General features: G+C 39.4%; 1 protein-coding gene and 2 long non-coding RNA genes across 7 annotated transcripts in view; 2 read left to right on the top strand and 1 right to left on the bottom strand.

The window, feature by feature from the left end:
- Positions 1–27,365, bottom strand: part of raly (RALY heterogeneous nuclear ribonucleoprotein) — a 127,781-nt gene that overhangs the window by 8,186 nt on the left and 92,230 nt on the right. For all 4 annotated transcript variants that reach the window (XM_042405975.1, XM_042405976.1, XM_042405977.1 and 1 more), the window contains one exon: positions 16,984–17,147. In XM_042405975.1, the coding sequence (XP_042261909.1) occupies positions 16,984–17,147 (164 nt within the window). The remainder of the gene's footprint in view (positions 1–16,983; positions 17,148–27,365) is intronic.
- On the top strand, positions 544–6,950 carry LOC121893857. 2 transcript variants are annotated; one of them, XR_006095438.1, is made up of 5 exons: positions 544–758; positions 3,959–4,004; positions 4,649–5,536; positions 6,600–6,741; positions 6,861–6,950. It is a non-coding gene; the product is annotated as an uncharacterized LOC121893857 (long non-coding RNA). The 2 variants fall into 2 exon arrangements; XR_006095437.1 differs by having other exon boundaries at positions 544–1,481.
- On the top strand, positions 6,972–8,280 carry LOC121893858. Its single transcript, XR_006095439.1, has 2 exons — positions 6,972–7,076; positions 7,179–8,280. It is a non-coding gene; the product is annotated as an uncharacterized LOC121893858 (long non-coding RNA).

Below are 27,365 nucleotides of genomic sequence, written 5' to 3'. Positions count from 1 at the left end.
GTTTGGTAAAGTTTTCTACTCTATTGCTTCTTGTTCTGTGGCTGTTCATAGGTCTTCTGGGATAAAAAACAAACTTCCTTTTTGGGGTTGTTGATAATCTGATTTATGTGATGAGGACTTGTTGAGTATATCGGTTGAACTAAAGATCTTTGTGTTTTTCCAAATTATAGAGCTGAGGGAAACCTCAGCACTCAGTTCTTGTCCTTATGAAGGATGAAAACAAGCAAATAAATGGAAAAATAAAGGGATAAAAAGGGAATGGAAGATGCTGTCAGTATTCTCTGATCTACTCTAAAGGACTTTAGTTTACGTAGGCAGTGGAGACCCTGCTGAGCCTTTTTCACAATAAACATTTATGTTTTTACTAAATCAAACACCGTTCCCAACTATTTGTAGGTATGGAGGATTTTAATACTAACACTGTGAATGAATGTCAGTTAGATTGTTGTCTATCACGAGTTCATCTTCATAGTGACTATTTTGATGCCTTTTGGCCTCTGTTCACCTGCCTGATCACTAACTTTCCTGTCATTACAGATCCTGCCCTGCAATCACCTTATTCCCCTCACCTGAGTGCCCCACCCATCTCTTCACCTGGTTCCCATCATGCTCATCAGTCACCCTTCATATACTGGCCTAGATCCACTTACACCTTGCCAGATTGTCTAGTGTTTCCCTTGACTTAGACTCTGCCTGTTTCCTGGTGAAGATTTTGTCTGTTACCTTTGGTTAATCTTCCTGATTTGCCTGCCTGCCTGGTTTGTGACCCTTGCTTGTTTTTTCTGGACTGAATTAAAGGACAATGGACTCTGCCACTGTGTCTAAGCTTGAGCATTTGAGGTCTGAGTCATTACAATTGCCTTTGTGTTTTGGTGAGATTATCATTCCTTACATTTAGACAGCTTGTCCACTTTTGGTATGAAGTTGGCCCTCAAGGAAAACTTGTGCTATGTCCAAAATGGAAAAGGGTTCATCTCTGAGGAGCATCAGTGTCCCCCAATATGACTGAGATCCTAACCCCGAAATCCTCATATTAAGGCCTCTGAATGGTTAAAATGTGGCGACTGAACTAAATTCAGTCATGTTTCTGAGATGATGCCACACTGTAACCCTGAACATTTCTATTAGACAAAAGCTGAGATGGGCAACAGCATTTAGAAACACTTCAATGTTCAAACGATATTCCGATGTAACAAACAAGTCTAATAGAAATAATTTGCCACACCAGGACACAACCACCAGCAGCCTGAATTTTTAACAGGCAGCAGGGATTTGTGGATCAAAACTGGATAAGGTTCACAGAGTTTTCCCTACTATTATAAGACATAGGCGCAGCGCCTAAGTATTTTTTCAGAGCACCTAAGCCGAATGAACAGGAAAAAAGTATGCTGAGAATTCCCTACCGCGTTTCAGCAAAACACACTCACAGCAGAACAGAGAGGCTACAGTGGAGACAGTGAACCAACTCCATGCTCGTTACTGTAAGTGCAATACAAGCTTTGCAAGTAAAAAGCCAGTAAGTACTTTATCAAACCACCTGTTCAAAAAGCATGAGCATGTAGGAAAGCAATATTTATCGATAAGATAGTATCGATAAGAGAGATAAAATTCTAACCACACCTGGTCCTACAGCTGGCTAGTAGCTACACCCAGACTGTGGGTAGATGAGCAAATCACAGTTCAAATCCCCTCACTATAAGCCTTTTTTTAACAATATTATTTTGTGAATATTATTTTTTATGGCGCACAGTGCAAAAATGTGAAGGATTACTTCAGGCCATAGCGCTTCATTTGTTTTGCTTCTCTTCTTGCTAAAGTCTTCTTGAGTGTACTGTGAAAAACTACAACCTGTGTTGTTTTTAATAAATATTGCGATGATAACAGTCCAAAATTATGTGAAAATACATAGTTTTTAGTCAAATGACATCAAAATTTCTTCGGGGAGGGCCACCAAACTCCCCAAACAAACTGGGGGGAAAAAAGAGAGAGAGAAAGAGAGAGAGATGATGGATGAAGGGAGGACAGATGAAGTGATGAGTACATTAAGTGGCAGCAGAGAACAACTGGAGCCATGCAACACATCTGGTGGTTGTTTTTGTTTCACTACAATGAACTCACAATTACTCCCACATTTCACCAACTCTGTGTGTGTGTGTGTGGTTGTTGCTCAACATACATCCACCGCCATTCCTCCTCTTCTTCTTTTCTTCTCCTCTCTTGCCACTTCTTCCACTTCCTCATTTTTTCTTTCCTTTCTCTCTTTCCCTGTTACTATACCTTTTAGTCTGCTTCTGTTTTTCACTCCTGCGTTTTCTCTCTTATTTTGTCTTTCTCCTCTTCTTTGCCCTCTCTTCTTCTTCCTATTCCTCCTTCTCTCTCTCTCTTTCATCTTTATGCATCTGTTTGCATCTTGTCGTTATGTTCACTGACTTTACTTTTTCTCTACCTCTCATGTCCTCACTCTATCTTCTCCTTACATCTCCCTGTTCCTTTTCTTGTCCCCGTCAGCTTATGTTTTTGACAATTTTTCTTCTGCTGTCCTGTCTTTCTTCTGCAGTAAGAGCCTTTCCCGCCTTCTTGTCATCTCATCTCTTTATATCCTCACTCTTAACTCTTTTTTTTTTCTTTCCCTGTTGCTGTTTTTGCACTCTCAGCTCATCTCCACGTCTCTATTAGCTTTGTCAATAGAAATGTCTCTCTGCGGGAAACCATCTGAGTTAAAATCAAACCAGCTGAGAGGCATCTGTGTCTTGGTGGACAGTTGTATACTTGCGCACACACACACACACACACACACACACACACACACACACAAACACATGGCTTACTGGATAACGCAATTCAAACACATAAATAATAAAATCTGAAATCTTTCAGTAAAACTGAGCACATAACACATGCCATGAAAATCTTTCATCTTACAATGAAATCACAGTACTATTGGCTGAATGTCTTGTTATTGAAAACCTGAAAAAAAAAGTCTGTATAACATGATGATATGATGGGGATTTGGGGTATCAGACACAGTATTTGGCATTTTGTAGTAAAAGCTGTGATCCTGTCCTCTCATGACTTTTGTGCTTTTGCTTTTATTTTATTTATTTTTTTATTAAAGAACAGCATTTTTCTTTTACCTTAAAGAATATGACTGGAAATTTTCTACATTTTTCTCATTGTCAACAAATTTCATGTGCAGAGCCTTACAAGTATTGTGTGTGTGTGTGTATCCAAAGCCTGATATATCTTCTTCCTCTGTGCCCTAGACCTCCGTTGTTGTCCAAAAACTATTAAAAACATGTCAGTGAGCCACACCGCTGCACTGGGTAACATGTTCCTTCACCACTAAGAGTTTGTGTGTATGGCAGATGCCACTGCGCATGCACAGGAACACTTCCGTTTACAGTGTTTCACTAACTTGCTGTGCTACACATCACAACCTCTTGAATTTATACTAAAGTTTTTTGAGAAACTTACAATGTAGGACAAACTCAAGTGTGATATGAAGCATACAAAGTGAATCTTTGGAGCTGTTTCTAAACAAACTACTGTATTAATAGTCTTTGGGATGACGCAACATGTCACCTAGTGCAACGGTGTGGCTCACTGATGTGTTTTTAATAGTTTTTGGACAACAACGGAAGTCTACGGTTTACCAGAAAAACATAAAAACTATCCAGACTCTGAATAGACACTCCTTGTGGAGGCTTGAAGAAGACAAGGGTGTCGAAACATAAATCTATAGAAAGACTAGAAGAGGTTTTCCCCTCTTTTTTTTGACATCTGCCTGTGAGACAGCACCTCACTAGATCAGGTGTGAGTTTTGCTTTAGTTTTTCATTGAAAACCTGGAGGATGAAAGGAGAAAATGATGCAAGTCCTACTGAAAGACAGGTAAGAAAAACAGGAATAGACGATCAATCCATCTATTCATTATATATATATCTGCTCATCCTTTGCAGGGCTGTTGGGGGACTGGAGCCTATCCCAGCTCACGCTGGGTGAGAGGTGGGGTACCCCGATACATGTCATCATTCTACTGCAGAGCTAACACCACACACTCTCACATTACACCTGTGGGCAAATCACTGATTCACCTAACTTGCATGCAGTACTGGAAGTAGTATTGAGACCTTTTATTTAAGTAAAAGTAGCAGTACCACAGTATATAAACACTCCTTTACACATTCAAAATCTTACTAAAAGTACAGAAGTATTAGTTGCAAAATGTACTGAAAGCATCAAAAGTAAAATAACTCGTACAAAATGCCTCCGCTCAGTGTTATATTTATTATGTAAAAACTGTTAACCGCACTTAGAATTTTTCATGTTTTATTGCTTTACAACATGGACTCAAAGGAGTTTTATTGTTGCTTTTTTGACGCTGATCAACAGAACAAGACCCTTTAATCTCAAAGTGAAACCAGATCTCTTACAAAGTGATCTAAATGAATAACAAATATAAAACACATCTGTTTTATTTGTAAAAATCGAGATCTGAAAAGCAACTATAGCTGCTGTGAAATAAAAGGTAATGGAGCCTAAAGTACGATATTTCCCTCCGAAATGAAGTGGAAAGAAAGTACAAGTATTGTATTGAGTAAATTTACTTTGTTGCATTCCACCACTGCTTGCCTGTCTTTGGACTTTAGGATGAAAGCCACGCAGACATGGGGAGAACACGCCAATGCCACACGGACAGGCCAGATGCAGAAGTTCTTGCTGCAGATGACAGAGAACTACTACTCTATGGGATGGAAATCTTGCCATGTTTTGAAACTGAAAAACAAAAAAAGCTTTGAAAGGTTGAAACTTGCTTGCTGAAGGTTGCGAGTTTGAAACTAAGTTTTGAAGGCTTGCAAAATGTTTTGATAGGTTGAACAAAAAAAAAAAATCTCTGCAAAAATGATTTTGTATTTGAGTTTTCCTTTTTCACAGCTGCAGCTCTTTTTACAGTATTTCTCCAATACTGTGTTTTTGTTCTCTTGGTTTCCTGTGTTACACTTCTGTTGTCCAGTCCTTCTGGTCATTTGGTTTTGCTTGTTCATATTGTTTGGGTTGTATCTTTAAGGGCCTGTCTTGCATTGTTAGTTATATTTTTTGATGAGTTAATGTATGCTGGTATTGTATTGTATCGTTTTCTGGGTTTTGGTTTGCTCGGAATTTCTCTCCTGTGTTCCTGCAATCCTCCCCAGCCAGTTTTTCCCTCTACACCTGTCTTGCATCATGTTTGTTAGCCCTGCTCTGCTCTCAGTTTTTTTTTCCCAGCCTGATGTTACCTTCACACCTGCCCTGTATCGGTCTCATCAGCCCTGCCCTGCTCCCAGTGTCTCCCCAGCCAATCAACTCCTAGCCTGCCCATGTGTCTAGTCACCTGTTCCCTGTTCCCTTATTAGCTCTATCTGTATTTAAGCCTTGGTTTGCATTTCACTTTTGTTGGATCCTCTGTTCAGTTCAGGCTGTTCCAGTCAGTCATGTCTTGTATTCTACTCAGCTCAGCCAGTTTTGGTTATTTTGCCTGCAGAAGCCTCAGAATAAAGGTTTTCTTCAGCCCTGCTTTTTTGGTCTCTGCATTTGGGTTCACCTGCTCTGTTACTCATGACAAACACGTTTTCTGAGTTTCAAATTTGTCACTGTTCTCCTGGTGTATTAGTTTGTTTTCCAGGTCTGAATCCTTGTAAATGGTGATGTGAAATGTGGTTCACATATGTTGGGGGGGAAAAAAGTTTGAAACCTTGAAACTTGAGTTTTGAAAAGGCACATCTTTATTTTGAAACTTTTGCAGATGCACATTTGCTCTCGTATTACATACAGACTGTTCTTTTAGAGATGAGTTTACAGGTTTACAACACCCACATCATTCAATTCAATTCATGATGTCATGATGTTAACTATGGCATGAGTTAAGCATGAACCATGTGTAATGTTAGTGGATAATGTTACCATCTCTCAGCTTTCTGTGGAACAAGAAGAATAAAGACAAACAATTTGCATTAATTAAGAAAATTTAATGTTTGAAATTATATACAATTGAAAGCACTGTACAAGCAATGTACAAACTTAAAAATAAACATAAATGAACTGGGTTCTGTGTGTGTGTCTGCGCACTATTTACAACTACTTTAACACTAAAACTAATTAAAAATGTCAAAACTTGAAATTAACATTAGTTCATCAGCAGTAGGATGTATGTGTGTGCTCTACTTACAGCTATTTACATTGTGTGTTTTGTGTGTGTGACAGTATGTATTTTTATGCAGACTACATTTATGGCAAAGCCAGTCAGTGTCTGGCACTTCTTCCACCCCTGCGCACTTCACATGAAACCATAAATGGCAGTGTTCCCCATCTTCCTCAGCTGGAGGAGGTGCCCGTTTCTTTTGCCTTTTGGCCTCCTGCACTTGTCTTTTTTCCTCCTACTTCTTTGCCATCTCCTCCTTTTGGGTTTTCTCTTTTCTTCCTTCTCTTTCTTCCCAGCTTCTTTCTGCACCAGGAAGTCGAAGTATTCATCGCTGGTGATGACGCGGGCTGGCAGCGGAATGCGACGCCTCAACTTTTCCTTCAGGAAGTGAGGTCAGGGAGTAGCTGATATGTTTGTGTCAGTAGGTGGAGTGCTGGATGTGGGAGTGATGGATGACGTGGTTGGAGTGGCAGGAGCGCTGGATGGCATTGCTGAGGGACTGGTGGGAGTGATGGGTGTTGTGGCATCACTTCCATCTGCAGATGGGATCACTCTCACCACCTAGTAAGTAAAGCATTGTTAAAACTTATTAGCACACTTATAAAGGAAATACAAGTAACTTAGATGATGAATTATCATTGTTTGTATCATTAATGTTAACATTACCTGGGTTGTGTCCACAGCCTCCCTGGACAGTGGAAAGATGTCTGCCTTGTGGAACCCAGCCTTAATATTTTGGGTGGTGACACACGGGGGTATACATGCTTCAGGAGCGGTGAAAACTGCTTCTTTCCCACCACAAGATCCCCTCGCACCAGACCCATCCTGGATGCCATGGTGGAGAAGACAGTCTTCAGTGGGTTGAAGACAGCAATGTCCAGGGGCTGAAGGATGGGCAGGTAAGCACAGTATTTCAATTTGGTTTTCCCTGCAGTACATGAGTACATCTTTTGACACATGTTTTGTGTTGATCCATGATTAGAATAAGTGTATCTCCTCAGGAGCATGTTTTACAAAGTGCCGGAGGCATTTGAGGAAGAGCTCCATGTCCATGTGCCACTTCTTCTGGATGGCCCCTCCAGCCATATGCATTGCCTGGGAGGCAGCCGGGATAAATAATGAAAGGTGGAATGCTTTCCCCGGCTGCATTCACACAACAGTGCACTGTGATGTGGTCTCTGGTCATCTGCTGCTGCTGGTATGTGTTTCCTCCCAGTCTCTATGCACAGGACTTTCTTCGTGGACCTAGGCTTGTCCCCAAAGACAGTTTCATCACAGTTGACGATGAGATGTGGCTTGTCCTCCAAACTGTGCTTCATATGGAGGGCCTCATATATCTTAAAGAACCCTTCAATGGCCTCTCGTATAGCACTGGGAACTCTGGCTCTGTCCAGGAAATCTGTCGTCCAAGAGCTCAGTTCTGGATGGCGGGCCTTGAACCTGGACACCCAGATGTCACTTGGCCCCTTCTCCAAATTTACCATCATGCTCTCAGTTCTGCCACTCTCCTCGATGATCCCAATGGCTAGCACTTTCTGACTTTGATGAAGACACAGTAGTGTCAAAATGTTAGTCTTTTTGCACAATTAAAGGCTGTGAATTAATCATTGTGCTCCAGTCCCCTTTGTTCCCTGGAAGGCAAGCACTTTGACTAGGGATGTAGTCACTGGGAAGCCATGGTCTGCCATCCAGAACATAAAGTAGATAGATCTTCCTTCGCAGGTGTCAGGGCTGAATTGGGATGAGGGTCGTGGGCATATTATTTTTTGGTGTGAGGTATGTTGTAATTTTTTGATGTTGCCCTCAAACTTGCTCCTGCTTTCATTTCCTCAACTGCCTTCACTAGCATCTCATTTGTGTACTGCTTTTTCTTTCCTGATGTCTCTTTCCCCCCTTTGCTTTCCTGACTTTCCTTTGGAATGAACGTGGTAACATTAGTAATCATGTTGACGTTTAATCAGTTAATGTTATATGAATAATTTTTGATATGTTAATCATGGTTTTCAGCTTCATGTAACTTAACTAAAATCATTATAAATTATCATGTTGTCTGAACTTTAACTAAAAACTGTGTGAATATAAATAAATCATTATAAACAATCATTTTATGTATGAAATTTTATTAAATCTGTGTGAATATTGTGTTTAACATTAACAGTTAAATACTTTTTACGAAAAGTTGGCTATGAAAAATATCACAATCAATTCAGTTATTTATAAGTTAATGTTTCATCTGTTAAAGAATGAAAATTTAAAATGTTAAAATATTCAATTGATGTAACTTAATTGACCCATTATAAATAACACTGCTGTGCTATGACATTAATATCAACGCTGCGCGCAGGATGATGTGCAGACCGTCTGTGTCGACAGACTTGCTGCCGCACTGCTGCCTGTCTCACTCTGTCTGAGAGTGGCGCCAAGTGGTCATCGCCCGGAATTGACGTTAAAAAATGCCCATTTCACAGCATTTATTCAACCAAAGTAATATATTTAACAATTTGTGATAACATGTTATGATCATTTCATACAGATTGTAGTACTGTGAGAAGTATAAATTAAATTGAAATGGAAATTTTCGCTGCTCTAGTTGTCTCCTCACCCAAGCAGCAGTCTGGAGCCTGCCCACTCTCCATTTTCAAGCGTACTGGGCGCACCTACCAAACTTACCGAAGTCTCACAGGAACAAATGGCAGGGGGGTCTCTGTCTTGGTTGGGGATGAAAGAGGGAGAAATGAAGATAACAATATCTTATTCACGGCCTGGAAGTATTTATTCAGCGATCGGTGGCAACAGGTCATCTGTACGGAACATCGTTGTGTATGGAGCATAGCTAGTCTACGTTACTGCAGATGTCATTTGACGTCCATGCTTGACACAGGCACTGCTCAGGGACAGCCAGACAGCACAGAGAACCGCGCATCCTGTCATTGGTGGAACAGTCTCTAAATTCCACCTAACCCGGTAACTACGACGTGATTGGACTATACTTCAGCAGAGAGCAAACAATAGCTTAAGAGCAAATGCCTTCAGGCAGGGCCTTTTTTTTCCAACCGTCTGTTACGGAGTTTCAAAGTTTCAGTATTCAGAGTAGCGATATAACGTTGCCAGAAATCACATGACTTGCAGGCTTGCAACTGTGTGGGCAGATCTCTGAAAAGTGTGTGTTTTAAACTTGGCTCTGACAGAACAGTCTGCAATACCAATGCAAATGTATATCTGCAAAAGATTCGCCCTTTCAAAACTCAATTTTCAACGTTTCAAAACTGTTTTCCCATTATATGTGCACCTGATTTCAAATCACCATTTATACAAGGTTTCAAATCTGAAAAACAAACACTGAGAGAACCGACAAAATTAAAACTCTGAAAATGTGTTGGAGAAACACTGTAAAAAGAGTACTGCGGTTGTGAAGAAGGAAAACTCAAATACAAAATAATGTTTGCAGAGATTTGAGATTTTTTTCAGCCTATCAAAACAATATGCAAGTCTTCAAAACTCAGTTTCACTTTTACACTGTGATTTTAAGACAGTAATACAGTAATTTAGTCGTTGGACTGAAGTCTACAGCTCATCCATATACTACTGTTAAAAGACACTAAGTCTTATCCCACACTGGGAAGAGCCTGTAAACCCTCTAACATCCTCCTGGTGTCCTCTATATCCAGAGCTGTGGGCCACCTTCACTTTTCATCAGGGGGCAGGAGGATGATTTGGCGTTTCACAATCCACCATAAAGGCAGCAGCTCATGGAACCATAATAATAATTGACTCCTCAGTACATGGTGTACACTGCTTCACCACAGCTGAACCATACACCACAGAGAAAAGTTTCTGTCACACCATCAGTGTATTTCCTAACAACACTGGAACTATGAACTGCACATATTTAGCTGCAAAAGCACAATGAATTTCACATGTTAATAGGCATATGATTCAGACCTAGCTTTTCTGGTTGTGACGTGCCAGGAGCTCATTCAAGTGATGGTTTTATTTAAAAGTGCACCACAAGTGCTCCCCTAACAGTTTGAAAAGAAAAACAGAGATATAAACATGAACAGAAGATGGCTAGAGTTAAGAGGATGTCTCATGATCTTAATACAATGAAAGAAATGTGAGTCTTAAGTGTATTCCTGAGTTTAATGATGCAAGTAATACACTTAAGCATGGTCATGGTATATTGTGATTATATCACAATATTACAATATACCACAGCCAGTCGTGAAAGATTGCTTTTATAAAATGGTTACCAAATATAACAATATATAAATCAGACAAAATCCAATAAAAACAGTTTTACTCAATAACAATTACATGAATCATTTACGAGAAAGTAGTTCCCAGCTGTCTGTGGTTGCTATGCAATATCAATAAACTGCTAAACTAACGTTCAAGCTAGTCAGCGATCTAACCAGACTTTATTTATTCACATCAATTTGAACGTTACCATTAATTGTACACCCATGGAAAAACTGTCACTGGGGTTGCGTTGCAAAGTGTTTACAGTAATGTTAGGCCTACTAATTTTGTTAGGAGATGCATTGCTTAGTGTGACGAGGATGCTGCTCCACCTTCTCTGGACACTGAGCTTTGGTTGCCAATAGTTCTGGAGAGAGGTCTCTCATTTGTGCCCACTCACAGACATTATCTCTCTTGCTTCAAGGCCCACATCTGAAAGCTTTTGCACCATGGTGCTGTGGAGACGGTGGTTGGTATAGCATCGTCCCTGCTTGCTTACAGATTGCAAGCAACATTTTAATGGTAGCCACAGAGTGATAATTAAAAATAGAACTGTAAAAGGACATTAAACGTCATAGCTGTAGTACACGTTAAATATACTATGGCTATCAACCAGATTGTGAGATTTTACCTACCAGTTTTATAATAATGTATAAATGTCACATTGTTACATGCTTCATTCCCAATCAGAAACAGATTGGTGTAGGCACTGATGCCTCTGGTTTCAAATGATTACAATTTTTCATTACACAACTCCATCACTTAAAGTGCTTGTCCGGTTTAACAAAGAACCACAGCTGCCAAGGAGCAAGTGCTGGCAGTTTTACTCTCCATGTTCAAACACAAGGAGGCATCATGGACTTTGCCAATGTAGATCCTGAAATTGTCATTTCAGCTATAAAATTGAAGAAGCGACAGGAGAGCCAGATAACCCTCATAACTCTGATGAAATCTTTTTATCTCAAATTCTAAAGATCAATGTTTCTGTACACTGCCTTCTTCATGATAAAATTCAACAGTCATCACTATATTGTGTGTGGCAGCTATAGAGCCTAGGAAGAGTTGATCCACCTTTAGATGTTCTAAGTTGTCTCCAAGAATCAAAGATTGTGAAAACAAAACAAAAACAAAAACAAAAAAAACAGACTTATAGAGAAACCTGTATGGCTTGAAATCAGCAGCCAAAGTAGTTCTTAGACTTTGAAAGGGAGATATATTGTGATTTTCAGTGATTTTCACACTGTTATGATATTGGATGTATATTAAACATGATCAAAGTTCCAATACTTGAGGTAAGCATATGTAAAAATGCTCCCTGTAAGTCAAAAGCCCAGGCTTTAGCCTGTTCCGAATGCTCCGTTGCACAGTAACCTCTACTTCCTCCTCGTGATGATGCCTACACACATGCCCACAAACAGCCATCCATTCCGTAGCCTTTGTTGCTAAGGTTGTTCCATGAGTTGTTCACGTTGTCCACTCGCATATTTTGGATCAGATTTCAGCTCGAACATGTGCGGATGTCTTTCAGAAGTTTCCATTTTGAGTAAAGAATGAGAAAAAGAAGTGAAATCATACCACTACTGTTTGCTTATGTGGCCTCCAGTGTGGTTGAAAGTCTACTGAGCGGAAATTTATGTAAGCTATAACCAATCAGAACAGAGTGGGCTCATCAGGAGGCAGGTCTTAAAGAGACAGGAGCTAAAACGGCCTGTCTCAGACAGAGGCTGAAGTGAGGGCCTGCATAAAGAGCCAGTAAGAGATTTTTGAACTGTAAATCATGCAAAGATAATGCAGTAAAGCCCCAGAATATGTATATAGACCTGGAATTGTGCATGATATGTCCCATTCAAAGTTAACAGCCATTCTGAATTTCAACTAGTCAAAATGGTTTTCTTGAAATCAAACAGACTGAATCACTGCAGCAATTGCAACATATATAGTATCTTAGTAGAAATAAAAGACATTACATAATTAAGCTTAACTGAAGTGAATTACCAATGTGCTACCAATTTTTGATAGATGACAGACATTGAGGTACTAATTGTATTATTTTAGCATGGAGGTAACTCAAAACACTAAGTGATTAGATCAAGGTGAAGGACATGTATTCTGTATATGTATTCTGTAAAGTAGAGAAACACATCATCTGTATATAAGATAATCCATGTTTCCAGTACATAATTGATTTTTTAAACATTTATCAATTACAAATCTGTTTAGGGCTCAAACATGTGGCTGGCTGGGCCATATGTGCATCAGGTTATGACAGCTCTACAGTATGACCATTCCCACACTCTGAATATACAGTGTTAAGAAGTGTTTGCCATACACAAGAAGGTCACCTGGGAATATCCTGCTCTGATCTGAGTGGATAATGGATATCAGATTCTTGTTTTTCCTGTTGGCCAGCATTTTAATGATTACCTTTCTATCAAAATTTTGCAATGCGTAGGGTTGAAAGCTGGGTCTGCTTGCTCCTTACATTTGAATGAAAGTCAGATGTTATAACACACTTGGGCTAAGACTTTATTCTCCTTGAAATTAGAAACCATTTGGAAGAAAAGTGGGGCAAAAGGTACAAGGGTAGGATTTAAGTGTTAATGTTTGACAACTTAAACTGTAAACTCCTGTGTAAATGCGGCTGCTTGGACGTCCCTGACAGGATCACTGAGTTTTAACATGTATACAGTTAACAAAATAAACAAGTATGGAAGGCCTTGCATTTAACAGCGATATGTTTGTATATAGGTCAATGTACTGTAGAATTTTATTTGAACTAGTCTTGAGGGATCTAATAAACTGACTTCTTGGTCTTGGGAGTTCCTTTAAGCTGCTGTAGAAGCCTCTCACAATGAATCAACAAGATAAATCTGAATTTCACATATTTTTCTTTCTTTCTAAGCATAAGAATCTCAAACCTTTTTTGTGAATCTGTATTTATCCAGGACAAGTTTCTATAATATGTAACATGTTCTGCTCTTTTCCTGATAGTCATACATACAGTTTGGCAGCTTGAGTTTTAGGTCCCTTTCACACCTACCTCATTTGGTCTGGACTTTTGGACTTTTCAGTTTGATCTGAACCAAAATTACAGGTGTAAAACCTCCCCCGGGCCACGGTAGTTATGTCAGTTTTGATTTTAATTAATTTTTAAAAACATTTTTATGTGGGAATCTGTGCAGATATGGAAGCCGAGAACGGCCATGCTTTTGTTATCTTGAGAAAATTAGCTTTGCTATTTCGAGATACCAAAATAATCAACCAGTTATCATGAAATAACAAAAGGTTGTTTCCTCTTATTACTTAGGTTTATAAGAGATCAGGAGTGCCATGCCAGCATGCATAGATGGTGTCTTGACAACTGCAGCAGCTGGTTTTAATTTGAAAATGTCAGATCAAGGAGTACCAATTAGTATTAACAGCACCTTTATTAATGATATTTGTGTCATGGCCAAATGGCAGAATGATTAACTCCTGGTCATAATATGATGGGATGTTTCATGTAGGAGAAGCACCAAACAATAACATTCAAGCATTTTCATTTTATTAGACTTAATGAGAGAGGAGGGTGGGGAAGAGATGGGGAATATGAACCAACTTATAACAGATTTGAACCAGTGTCCTTAAGAGCAACCCGAAGGTTTCTTTTGCTTGATCTAAATAGTTGAGCTACCCATGAGAGGGAGACGTGGAGAGGAGAAGACAAGAATGAACAAATGAGAATGAACTCCACCCGTGATAAATTATCTTGTTATCTCGAAATAATGGCATTAAAAAAATAATTGTAAGCATGGTCATTCTCGGCTTCCGTAGTGCAGAATACAGTAATATAGCTTACTCATATATTTTTTTTCTCATTTATTCTAGACATGTATGCTCTTTTTAGCAACACCTTGCTTAATATTTATGCAGTGTTAGGTATTAACACAGCCTGACAAGTAAAACCAACAATCAACAAGTTGAGTAAAGTGTATCTCCCATTGTTATGGAAAATTGTCCAAAAGTATAGAACTGTCATTGTTGTGATTTAGATTTTTAGCATGTAGACAGTGTAAACTGCATTTAATCTATAACCTCTTCCTGGCTGTTGACACAATGCCACTGATGACCTTGCGATGCCCTTTCTGTGACAATCAGTTTCTGACAGTAGACTGCAGATTGCCTACAGTCTAACAATGCAGTAGGTTATTGAATCATCTGTTTGTTTGTTTGATTGTTTGTTGGCAGTTTGCACAATAAGACTGTAACTGGTGTGAAAGCTCTTTCCAGACCATGTTGACGGAAATTTCACTTGCAGTCCCGGTTGTGATTTCAGTAAAACCAGTTTTCTGTTTTAAGATGTATGCTCTGAGATTAAGGACTAGTTTTAAATTAAATATGGGTTTAGGCCTACCTATTTCAAGATGGACCAACTTCTTTCAACATTTTTTCAGTGTACATCTTTTGAGAATGCTAAAAATGTAATTAAAAGTATTATTTGCTAATATTCTATATATTTCACTTATTACTGTGCTGTAGCAAGCCTGATCTCAAGTAATTTGATTTGAAAACCAGCATTTTCTACTTTTTTCAAACCTTTGAACACTTATCAGAGGCTAATTGTTTCTAGACTGGATCCAGCTTAATTTCACTAGTATTAAGTCATTTTCTCCTTAAATTCAGTGTTTATTTCTTGCATTTTAGCTAATTTTTTTCTAAGCCTCAGGGTTAGGGTCAATGTGGATTTCATTTATTGAGTAAGAAAAAATGTATACAGTATATTTCTGAGGGATTTGGCCAAGAAAAGCAGATCTATAATGGTACCTGGGGGATACAAAGATAGCGAGGATGGAATTGTTGAGTCTTACCACATCAACATCATCCCACAAAGGTGAATTGTTTCATTTGTTACGTTGGCCTGTGTGATAATTTGGGAACTTTGCCTTTCACTTTATAGTTCTCATAAAATAAAATCTGAACTGTCATTCACTTTATGACTCCCATAAAATATAATCTGATATGTCATTCACTTTATAGTTCTCATAAAATAAAATCTGAACTGCCAAAATCAAGAGGAAGGCAGGCTGGCCAATGCCAGAACCAGTCGAAACAGCTGCAATCACCACCAGCTTTGACGTTGTGACACGTGGACAACACTAGGGTGACTCCAGCTCTGTGCACAAGGGGCATGAAATCTGTTCCATGCAGGTCAGGAGAAAACAGACTACACTTAAAAAGGATGAACAGAGCCAGGCTCTCAGGGTGCATACCGGTACATTAAAGGCCTTGTTTACAAATCTCACAGTCAAAAAAAAATTGCTCTGTTCTCTCTTGATATTGTGTATTATTCTAATTTGAATATGTCTATTGTACTTTTTTCATCAGATTGCTCAAGTTATAGTCACAATATTGACAAAAACAAGGGCCCTGCTTGCACCGCATGTGTAAATGCAAGCAGGAAATTGAATGGTCATGGTTGATTTAAAATCAAGTGAAAAAATAAGTTGTACACAGGATTGGATTATTTCATTTGTTCACTACACAATTCATAATGTAGACCCCAGGGCCTGTGGTTTAAGGACTGTCTGTTGGCTGGGCTTGTGGTTACACACTGAACATCAGGGGAGAAAAGTGCAAACTGTCAGCTCTTTATTATGAGCTTCTAAAAAGTGAGTGGTGAAGTGTGTTCTGTTGTGATATTGCTTTTCAAAGGAATCTGAAATGCAAGTTTGACGAGTACACAGAAAGGCACTCAAATCAACGACATGAAAACTGCTTTGTGAGCAGTGAAAATTCAGCGGAACTCAGCAGGAATAAAAAACTGTATTTGGGAATGCGAGGTTCAGGTTGAAGTCAAATGTGAAAGGAGCTGACAGAGCGTCAGCATCCCTCCTCAGATCCACAATCCGAACATGATGTGAAATGAATGTTTCATGAGGACAATGCAAAAATAAAGTGACAACAGTTGCCCTGATGCTTGAACTTTCCGCTGACATGTAAATCAAAGACTTGAAAGATAGATGAAGGCGAGGTTTGGGTCAGAAGGATGGAGTTCATCAGAGTCAGGAAGATATAAGAAAAGACATAATAAACAAGAGAGAAAAAGAAGAGGGACATAAAAACAGTTCGATGACATGATGACATGTGGTGGTTTATACAGTCACTTTCCAGTCCTTTGCTCATTGTAACCCTATACTGTATTAAATTCTAATAATGCACAACATAAAAAACATGTAAAGTTTTACTAATTTCTTAAAGTTTTTTTCCATTGTGATTTTTGACTAGCATCATCATTAGGATTAGAAAATACAGTCCAAACTTGGAAAACGGATTACAAATAATCTTTATTATGTAGTGGAAAGAATTTATATGATTCAGATGGCCTAAAAAGTCTTTGAGGATTTTGGAAATATCTAAAATTTGTGTTGTAAGTGCTGATAAATGACAGTTCGAATTTTTGAAAGTTTGCCAGGGATTTAGCGTTTAGAAAAACAGATGGAAAGCTCTTTGACTTGAATGTGAAGATAATAAAAGAGACACAAACTGGGGATTTACGATAGACAGATGGATGGATAGGTTGGAACTCACATCTCTGTTTGTTGCCGTTGCTGGTGGGGAGGACAGAGGTGTTTCGTGCCAGCAGTTTGACTGGCAGAGATTTTACCCGTCGTACCAGAGGCACCGCCAACCGTGGGCGTTTGACGGGCACCACCCGAGGGACCGGAGACACCCTGCCACGGTACTCAAACAACCTAAAGAGAGAAAGAAGAGGGCAGGAGGAGGGAACAGAGAGGAGAGAGAGAGAGAACAGGAGGAGAAGGTTGAAAAGTAGGAAAACAAGGGGGAAAGTTGGGAGAGGAGAAAAGAGGTCAGATGAGGAAAGGAGAAAGGAAAGATAAATCAAAGCAGTCATTGAGAATTAAAGAGAGGAGAAAGGGGATGGTTGAAAAGAAGGACCAGAGAAGAAATGGAAATCACCCTTCACCAATATGGAGGTATAAATAATTAGGAAATGTTAATACATCTGGAAAGTCAAAAAATGTTGATACTGAACATATCACTAAAATTCTTTATTGTATTTTGTTGTTTTTCTTACAGTATCCTCTTGAAGCAAAGGCAGCTAACTTTTTTATGGCTACGTTTAGGCATCCACAGCACTTGGCTAGGGAAAGATTGTGGTCTTGGCCAACGGCCTTTTGCCTAACCCAACCACATGTGGGACACAGGACTTAAGTCTCGCACTGTATGACAACCATCCACCTCTCCCTAGGAAGTCAATGTGGTAAGTAAATGTTGCACTTCTCTCACTCAAAAAAATGAAAATGCAGGCAGCAGTTCCACTTTAACACAAAACGTATTCGGTAAGACAAATCAGTAGTAAATAAACATAATTTCATCATCTTTAACCAAGTCTCTAAATTCTTTTCTGAGAACAACCTGTTCAATCCGAATCAGTCTGGCTTTAAGCAGGGTCACTCTACCGAGACTGCACTCCTGTTGGTAATGGAATCACTACACTCAGCTAGAGCTGCTGGTCAGCCCTCAGCCCTTATGTTGCTGGATCTATCAGCTGCTTTTGATACAGTTAACCACCCAATCCTCCTCTCCACACTCACTGAGCTTGTTATCTCAGGATCTGCCCTCCGCTGGTTCATGTCCTACCTCTAAGGGAGATCTTTTAGAGTATCTTGGAGGGGAGAAGTGTCCAAACCACCCAGCTCTTCACCCAGCTCTTCACCCAGCTCTTCCTATCATTACCACCGAAAAAACCACACAGTCTCGAATGGGATCTCGTCATGCCTTGCTGATATCTCAGCATGGATGAAAGAACGCCACCTTCTACTTAACCTCTCCAAGACCAAGCTTCTAATCATCCCAGCCAGTCCCTCTATACAACAATAGATCAGTATCCAGCTTGAATCAATCCAACTTATGCCCACAAAGTCTGCCCAAAACTTAGGTGTCATGATTGATAACCAACTAACTGTTAAGATTCACCTGGCCTCAATTGCTCGGTCATGTCGATTTGCTCTGTACAACATCAGGAAGATCAGATTCTACCTGCCTGAGCATGAAGCACAACTCCTGGTACAGGCTCTCATCATATCACACATTGACTACTGCAACTCCTATCTGGCAGGCCTCCATGCATGCACGTTCAAACCTCTGCAGATGATCTCGAATGCAGTGGCACAGCTGGTCTTCAACCAGCACCAAAACAGCACTGCTATTTGTATCCCTCCACTGACTCCCAATGGCTGCCGGATCAAATTCAAAACCCTGACACTCACTTACAAAACAAAAAAACTAAAACAGTTCCTGCCTACCTTCATTCCCTCATTCAGGTCTATGCTGCCTCATGCTCACTACATGCTGCCAATGAAAGGCGCCCGGTACAACCACCACAACAGGGCCCTAAGTCGCTAGTCAGACTCTTCTCTTCTGTAGTCTCCCGGTGGGGGAATGAGTTACCAAACTCTGTTCAGTCCACAGAGTCCCTCTCAGTCCTTAAGCAAAGTCTACAGAACCAGCTCTTTCATGAACACCTCCGCACTTGATGAAGAAAATAATTCATTGCCTCTGTGCACTGCCTGTTGGCACCTATGTCCTATTGAACTTAGCTTTCTGGTGCTTACTCGTGTTGTTCTCTCCTAACTAGATCCTGCTTGTGTTGTATCAACTCTTAGATATATGTTGCGTTGGATAAAAGCAGTGAAATTGTAAACTTTTGAAAGTTATTTCTAATTTCATTTTTGGAAAAAATGTTTTACTAAGGATTGATTGGTTTATAATTTTATTTTCAGTGCTTTTGAACCACCATTGAACTTTGATTTAACCCTTTCCCAGCTGTAAGCTCCTGTATTTCCACTTTGTTCTCCATTGTGGTGCAGTATGTGTATCCATCAACATCTCACTTAGCGAATTGACTGCACCCACACAGTCCCTGCTCTTGACAGGTACTGAGGTTTAATAGCCAATGTTATGGTCATATGGTTCAAACAGAATGTCAACAAGTCCTCAAAATCAAATGATGAAATACTTTGTCCACTCTGTGGACAAAATCCACCTTGTTAATTCTCAATGTGGAGGTCATGCAGAAGGCTAACAATATTTGAAGTTATTGTGTTAGCCATGCAAATGCAGATCCCCTTTTCACTCAATAAACTGTACAATAAACATTGGAGAGACGATTTTGGGAAAGAGAGCAGTTAGACTGGAGACCACAAGGCTGCTCTGTGTTATTGTCTTCATGAAGATAAAGTTAGTCATTTTATAGATTTTAAAGGCAAAGTAAAGTCATGTTTCACTGTGAAAAGTTCTTATTGCTTCAACAAAACCTCCAAATTGCTGGGTAGTGGCTAAAATGTAAAAGGGGCCAAATAAATATACAGCAATACAGTATTTTTTGGTGTCCCACATGTGAGCCTGCTTTCATTGAAGTAAACCCTCACAATCCAGAGTTGATGGGTCTCACAAACATTATGTTGGACTCATATAAAGTAAAAAAAAAAGAAAGATGTTGCCAGGATTGTGCAGACACTTTACATTACAAATCATCATTTTTGAGGTTTTATTGTTGCAATAACAATAAATGAGCACACACTGTGAAACTGCTGAGGCAAATTATATGGACATAAAGTTTCTCCAACTTAGCTGGAATAATGTCAAGTCAATTTTATTTATACAGTGCAATATCAAAAATCACAAACGTGCCTCAAGGGGCTTCATAATCTGTACAGAATAAAATATTTTCAGACCTTCGATGTGATTTGGGGGGGAAAATGGAAGAAACCTCAGGAAAAGCAACAGAGGAGGGATCTCTTACACTTTGTACACCCATTATCTGTTTAGACCACCTCCTCATGACCTCTGTGCTGTATGTAAATGGTGCTTTATTCACTAAAAAAAAGTTGCCAGTGAATGTAATCCAGACAGTGATTACAGTTTGTCACCATAATGTAATTGGGATACCAAATTATTGTGGTTTAGATGTGGTTTCTAGGAGAAAGGGTTGCATAATATATGGCTTTGTATGCAAATTATATGGTTATATTTGTTCTTCAGCAGTTGTTGTGTATGCTCCCAATTTGACATCAATTTTAATGATGAAGGAGAAATATAATGTAATTGGATAGCGTTTAAAAAAACCCCATAATTTCCTAAATTCTACTTAAGTGGGCATGCTTTTAAAGTAAGTGCTAAGGTAAAATATTTTAATCACCAATTCAATTAAATGTTATTTATATAGCACCAAATCACAACAGAAGTTATCTCAGGTGTGGGCATCAAGCAGGACCACGTCAGAACCATTGTTCAGACAATTTTATGGTCATTATTTACAGATAGTGTATTGTCATAATTTGGACAACACTTCCCTCCAGGATGCCTGCGCCTAGTGCATGCCACTCCTGTCCCACCTAACCCTGCACATGATAAGTGGAAAGTAGGTGACTGTCCAATCAATTTCACACCGCAAATCTGTAAACTTGCCTGTTTATGTTCAACGAGGGAATCTTTATGTAGGTGAAACTAATTTGCTTTGATTTTACTTAAAGGTACATCAGGGACAGTGGACATAACTTAGAGTAATAAAACAATAAAACTGTGCACATTAAAGCAATAAAAGTCATATAATCCAAATCAGATCACGCTATAACTTTCTCAGTATGTGGGCCTCCGTTTTGTCAGTGGGTGGGCGAGGAACTGCTGCACGTTGGTTCCAAGTACAAAAAACAAAAAGTTTCTGAACCCCTCTGTTAGAGTACACGTTTGGTCATAGTTAATAAAAAACATGCCTAAATCAAAAACCTCATTCCTTCCCAGTAGAAAACATGTCATGAGTTGGGAATTAAACCCAGGTCATGAGAGGTGACAGCATCTTTGGAGACTTGTATGGAATATCAAGATTTAATTCAACCATTCTGACAACACTGACCTCCTTTTGGCTTTACTATGTCAAGCTCTATGACATATAGTTCAACACAGCCTGTTTTTTTAACCTAATGGGAATGCTTTCTTCAACCAGCCTAAACAGGGTCAAAAATCTCCACATCAGATCAATTTATGTTGGTACCAATGGTCATTGTAAAGAGGTCCAACAATCATTGCAAATAATGTGTCTAGATGACAAGGCGCTTTACTCCGCTACCTTAACATGCACATGTACTGTATCTCCACAGGCATAAAAAGAACTAGTGTCTGCACACAATATGTAATATAACAAATTCAACCTCCTGCACAAAGAAAATAACCAGAGCACACAAGGTCTTTAATCCTCAGATTTACTGTATAGTAATAGTAATATATATTTCTGTATAGGCTTGGGGAGTAGCAGCATACATGTAACGGTGTTACATAATTAGGATACAAATAAAATGTAACTGTACAGGAACGGCAGGAAAAGTTAGCAAGTTAGCAGAATGAATGGAGATGGGGACCTCAAGTTTCTTGTAAAAAAAAAAAAAAAAAAAAAAAAATGTCCGTATCATTTATAAAATTATTTTTCCCTCTTCTTTGAAAAAAAAAGATTTTTTCATGCTTATCTTTTATTGGCCAAAACACATAAAATGATTCTGCAAGGAAGGACGTCCTCCCAAACCAATTAACAACCAGACTACAATATCGACATTGCGTTGTGATGACAATTCTCTACCACTGTATGTGGTAAAGTGAGACAGATTCATACAGTAGCATATTAAAAAAGAAATTATAATGCGCAAATTGTGAACTACTTTTAAACACATCACTAAAAATGACATTTTATAGAGTCTTAATTTCCTGTTTTCAGATTTATGTTTATGCTTTTTTTTTAAACCAAGCAGTAGATAGACTTGTGTTGCCAATGCAACAGTTAGCTTGTTGTAGCATCCCTGAACGACTGTTAAACTAATGGTTGAGAATGGATTTCAGCTGTCTGGGCTGGAGCCTTGGCGGGACTATGGTGGTGTGCTACAGCCTGACATGCTGCTGCTCTGAAGTGAACGCCTCTCAACAATGGAAAGTTAACAGCATAATTTAAATTAAACACCCAGGAGAGTTAACTCGTTTGTCATTGTTGCTAATGATATCAGACTGGTTAACCAGCAGCAACAAAGTTCTGTTAACAAACAAAATGACCAACAGCCACAAATGCAGTGGGACGTTATGACATGGATAAGTTACTTCATCTCCATGAAAGAAAGAAGACATCAGATAACGTGAGTCAGATACACATTCTCTCTCTCTCTCTTTGGTGGCTAATTTCCCTCTGATGGTTAAATGTCTCTCTGTGACTATTGTGTGAATGTATATACTTAACAAGAATGTAGCAAAGAGATCATATAATGTGCTGTAGGTAGTGGAAAGAGCCTGATTCATTTGGAATTTATCCAGTTTTTAAATGAGTAGTTGTTCAGTCACCTGTTGATGTGTGATTTGTGAATGAGTGTGCAGGAGGTCTAGCTGCTTGTAAGAAATTTCCTCATTCTTGTTTGTTGTTAAAGTAACTAGAATTAAGACTTTTTAAATATTAAAAGTAACTCGAATAACAACAGTGTTAACATGTGAGCTTTGTAGGCTAAATCTGTTGTCACAATAGAACTATACTATAAATTTGAAGTTAACTTTGTCGGTAAAATGACACATCTGAACCACTCTGGGGCTAAAATGAGCTCTTCTTTAAAGAAGCAGCCTTTTGAATATGGGTTGCTATAATTCAGCAGGCTATGCTATGAATTATGTTGGTGTATGGTGTTTTAAAATCTTGTTCCATGTGCCCCTTTTTAACTCTAACCAAACTGCCCCTCTGAAGGTCTCTACACAACCCTGCATTTGAACATAAGAACATAACATAACTTGAACATAAGACAGTAGAAATAAGTATCCAACTCGTGTAAAATAACATGATGCTGTGGGTTGGTTTTCCTCCTGTCCTCCACTGCTATAACCTGTACTGTTTTATTCTGTAGGAGAATGAGAGCCAGGTCACCATGACCTGTACCGATGCCGAACATGTCAGCCCACCAAACAAGCAGGAAACATCTGGAATATTGGGAAAGGCGCGAAGTACACCACACACACACACACATAGTGCAGAGCCGCCCACTCACATTGGGTCAAAGTTCAAGATAAGTGAAATTGAGAAATGTCCCCCCCTTCTTTAGGATTTGGGATAGCCAAAGAGTCTGGTAAACAGGATGAAACCTATCCACCCAACAGACATGCCTGTCTTCAGTATAAAAAGGCATGTCACGTTCTATAACGTTGAAAGATATCTCTGACTACGTTGTTAGTAGGGCCGCTGTGAATAAAGAGATTCCCCATCTGACACCTGTGTCTTGACCAACTGATTTCTCTTTTATCCACCTCTTTCTGCCACAACAATTCCAAATCCAATTTCTGAATACAGAGACAAAACAATACAAAATGTGTCAGTGTTGCACTGCTTATGGACTATACTATGTATACCAAGTACGAGGCGTTCTTCTAAGCGCACAAATGACTGGACCAATGTAAGGCTATTTCTTTGTCTTTAAATGTGATTGTTTCTTTTAAAACTCTTAATATGCTTCTGCTTTGTTTTAATCCATTCCAGATAACTTGGCAATGAGAGTGATGTCAGACTTAGTAGTTGTAATAATAGAAGTACATGATAATAGCTAGATTATGTGGTTATTTACTTCCCAGTTGGTGACTTGTGAGTGAGGGTTCTTTCAATTGTAACTCAGAGAGTCATAGATTTAACACTGGATTCAGAGATTCATTTATTGGACATATTCCGAAGAATGAGCCCTTTATAACTACACAGGGAGCAGGTCCTCTTCCATGGAGCCTGCCATGTTCCACTGCAATGTTTCTATAGTAGCCAAGAACAGACAAACCAAGCACTGGCTCTAGAGAGGGCCTTTTGCATTGTTGCGAGTTTTGCAGCCACTGTAGGTTCTCCTACACACCTGAAAGGGGAGGGGGAGGGGTATTCAGTTGGTTGCAATCTGCAACCTCACCACTAGATGTCACTAAATCCTAAACACTGGTCCTTTAAGAAACACTGCTCATGTTCCAGTGATGCTTCATTCATACTAACATGTTTAATGTGAGCCAAGAGATCAATTGCTCAGCAGCACCATTAACTTTTGACATCAAGCTAGAAAGATTCATAGACTGTTTACAACAATTTCTTACTTTGCCAAAATGGAAATGTTTCATCTTTTTGTGAGCATTAATGTGCTCAGTAAATGGCTATTAAAATGTCTTAATATTTCTTGTGCCTTTTAGGATATTTTGGCGTGATGGTGGTGCAACAGAAGTGTCAGGGGGTTCACAGAAATGTGACTCATCTGACACTTTCATGATATATTGTGACTGACAAAAGTGTCAAAGGGACTTCTTGATCTGATGACTGCAGTTAACAATAGGTCAAGGGGTCATCAAGGTGTCGCTTTTACTTTGCTCGTCTTAGTTGTATGTTGTAATTCTGCTTCTTAACATTGTAATTCTCGACTGCTACTTCTGTCTACCTTTTACATGTGACTATTGCACATAGTCTTGGAGAGCTCTCTTCTGTAGCTCGTCCTGAGGTTTCTCTCATGTTTTTTCCTAATAAATATTTTCCTTATCTGAGCCAAGGGTCTTAGGAAAAAAGAGTGTTACATGTTGTACAGATTGCAAAGCCCTCTGTTACAATCCTGTGGGTTTGGGCTATTTTAATATACTTGACCTGTTGTGACTTCTTTGGGAATATTTCACTGGGGAATATTAATATCTACATAACGTTTTCAACATGACCAGTACTTAACGGTAAAATCTGCTCCATGTTGGAGAAACAGTGGGACAACAGATGAATCGATGGAATGACTTACCATCCGAGTCATCAAACAAGACCACTGTCCCTCAGGTTGTACAACTAGCAGTAAAAATGAGCCTTAGTCTTCCCTAGAACCTGTATTTCACACCAAATGTCCAAACAGGAATGGTTTGTAGAAGGTAAGGGGCTAATTTTGATGTTAGAAACAGGATCAAAAATAATCAGACAGTCAGCGAGGCTGTGAAGTCCAAAAAGTGAAGAGTTTGGTAACTTGTTCCACCACCTGGGAACTACAGAAGAGAGAAGAAGTGGTGGTTTTGCAGGTCAGAATTTACCTTTGTTCTACTTTGACTGAGTGGATGTGCTTGTTCGGCCAATAGAATCACTGCTGTACTGTGCTTGGAAATGAAGTTAGTTATTTTTCTCATGTGTTTCATCACCATATTTTATTAATTTTACAAATTACCAGAGTACAAACTCTTTAATGTCACTCTCATACCCTGCATCATAAATGTGACATCACATCCTTTTTCAGAGCTGAGAACAGAAACGTCATGTGACCACACCTTAAAGAGATTATGTGCAGCAGGTGTGCAGGTGGAAGGGGATCAGGTAACAGGGGAATGGTGGGAAGGACTGAGGGTGATCGCTGGTCAGGTGAGAAAGAAAAACCAAGGAAAACAATGTAAGGTAGAATATAAATACAAGCAGGAAGATGGGTGGATGATAAACCTGTGACATTTAATGTCACAATACGCAGAGATCTTTTACCCAAGTCCCAGTAAGATTCAAAGACAGAGTTGCACAATGGCAGAAATTCAGAGATACACAAAATTAACATTCTTGTCTACATTGATATTGGTACTGCCATAATTTCTGCCTTTCATCAATGCCAGAATGCCGCTGGACATTCAGGGCAGTGTGGATAAGTTTAGTGTAGCGTCACCATCCAATGAAAATCTTTCTCTGCACAATGTTATACTTGCATGTTTGAAGTGAAGGTGAGGGCACAAGTTACCCAAGCGGTGACAGAAAGGGATCATAATGGTTTAAGGAGGCATTCCAGAACTGGAAAGCCCCATGTAAGATCCAGAGGATAAGCCATGTGTCCACCAACACCCATAAAAGTTAAATTCTTTGGCTGTTCCCACTTTGTTCTGAATGAGCAGAGACAAAGTAACTGGAATACTGATGTATAATTCAGAGAATTAACACACACAACCACTCTTCCTCTCCCAGGAAGAGGAAGAAACCTTGATTACCCTTCTTTACCGCATTAGGCTGTTTTATTTCAAAACAGACAAAGTTTGATGTGTTCTGACAGGAATCCAAAGAGGCTTCGGAAAAGTTGTTTTTCTCCCACAAGCATGACTATCTTTTGTGAAACACAAAACCTCTGCTATAATGGCACTAAATAACCCTGAATTGTTGTATACTATTTTTTCTCAGGGTAAATGCAAAGATCCCATTATTAGATTGGAAACAGGCACTAGTTTGACATCTGGGATCGTCTGGATGCATCATGACTGATTCATGTGAGCCAAAAAAAGAAAATCAGCTAAATATTCTTCCATGACAGAGTTGGAGAGAGGAGTGCCAGGAGAAGTTTGGTGTGTTAGAGTATAGAAAGCGTAGCTTAGCGTTGTCTAAAAGATTGTCAAAGTCGTGGCTGAATATTTAGCTGATTTTGACAGCAACGCTACAGGGTAACTGGGCTACCTTGGCTAAGCCGGTTAACATACACCCATGAGCACAAGTATATCCAGCTGGCCACATTTTTTTGCCAGGATGAAGTCATGACCCGCCCTACACTCCCTCTGATTAGCTAGTACTCGTTGCCTTCATTGATTGGGTTGGTTTGGTTTAAGCATAAGGAGTGAGACTGATTAGGGTTAGTGTAAGAATATCTGGGTAAGCCAATCAGAGTCAGAGTAGGGCGGGTCATGACTTCCCCATCCTAGGAAAAAAATATTGCATCCAGCTGCAGCCATACTATAGCTAAGTGGTGTGCTTCCAAAACATTCCAGGTGGAACTCGCGCTCTAGAATTACTGTTCCACATGTCGGAGTAAGTGGATTATTAAACTATTTTGACAGTAATTGTCGCGGAGCGCATTCTTGGTACGACTACAGACACCGAACCGTAATATCCATACCATGACAGTTCAGGACGAATACACATACCATTA

The sequence above is a fragment of the Thunnus maccoyii genome, chromosome 3 (assembly GCF_910596095.1).
Source record: "Thunnus maccoyii chromosome 3, fThuMac1.1, whole genome shotgun sequence".
NCBI classification, from domain to species: domain Eukaryota; kingdom Metazoa; phylum Chordata; class Actinopteri; order Scombriformes; family Scombridae; genus Thunnus; species Thunnus maccoyii.
The sequence above is the reverse complement of the archived record's forward strand: the minus strand, read 5'-3'. Positions and strand labels throughout refer to the sequence as shown.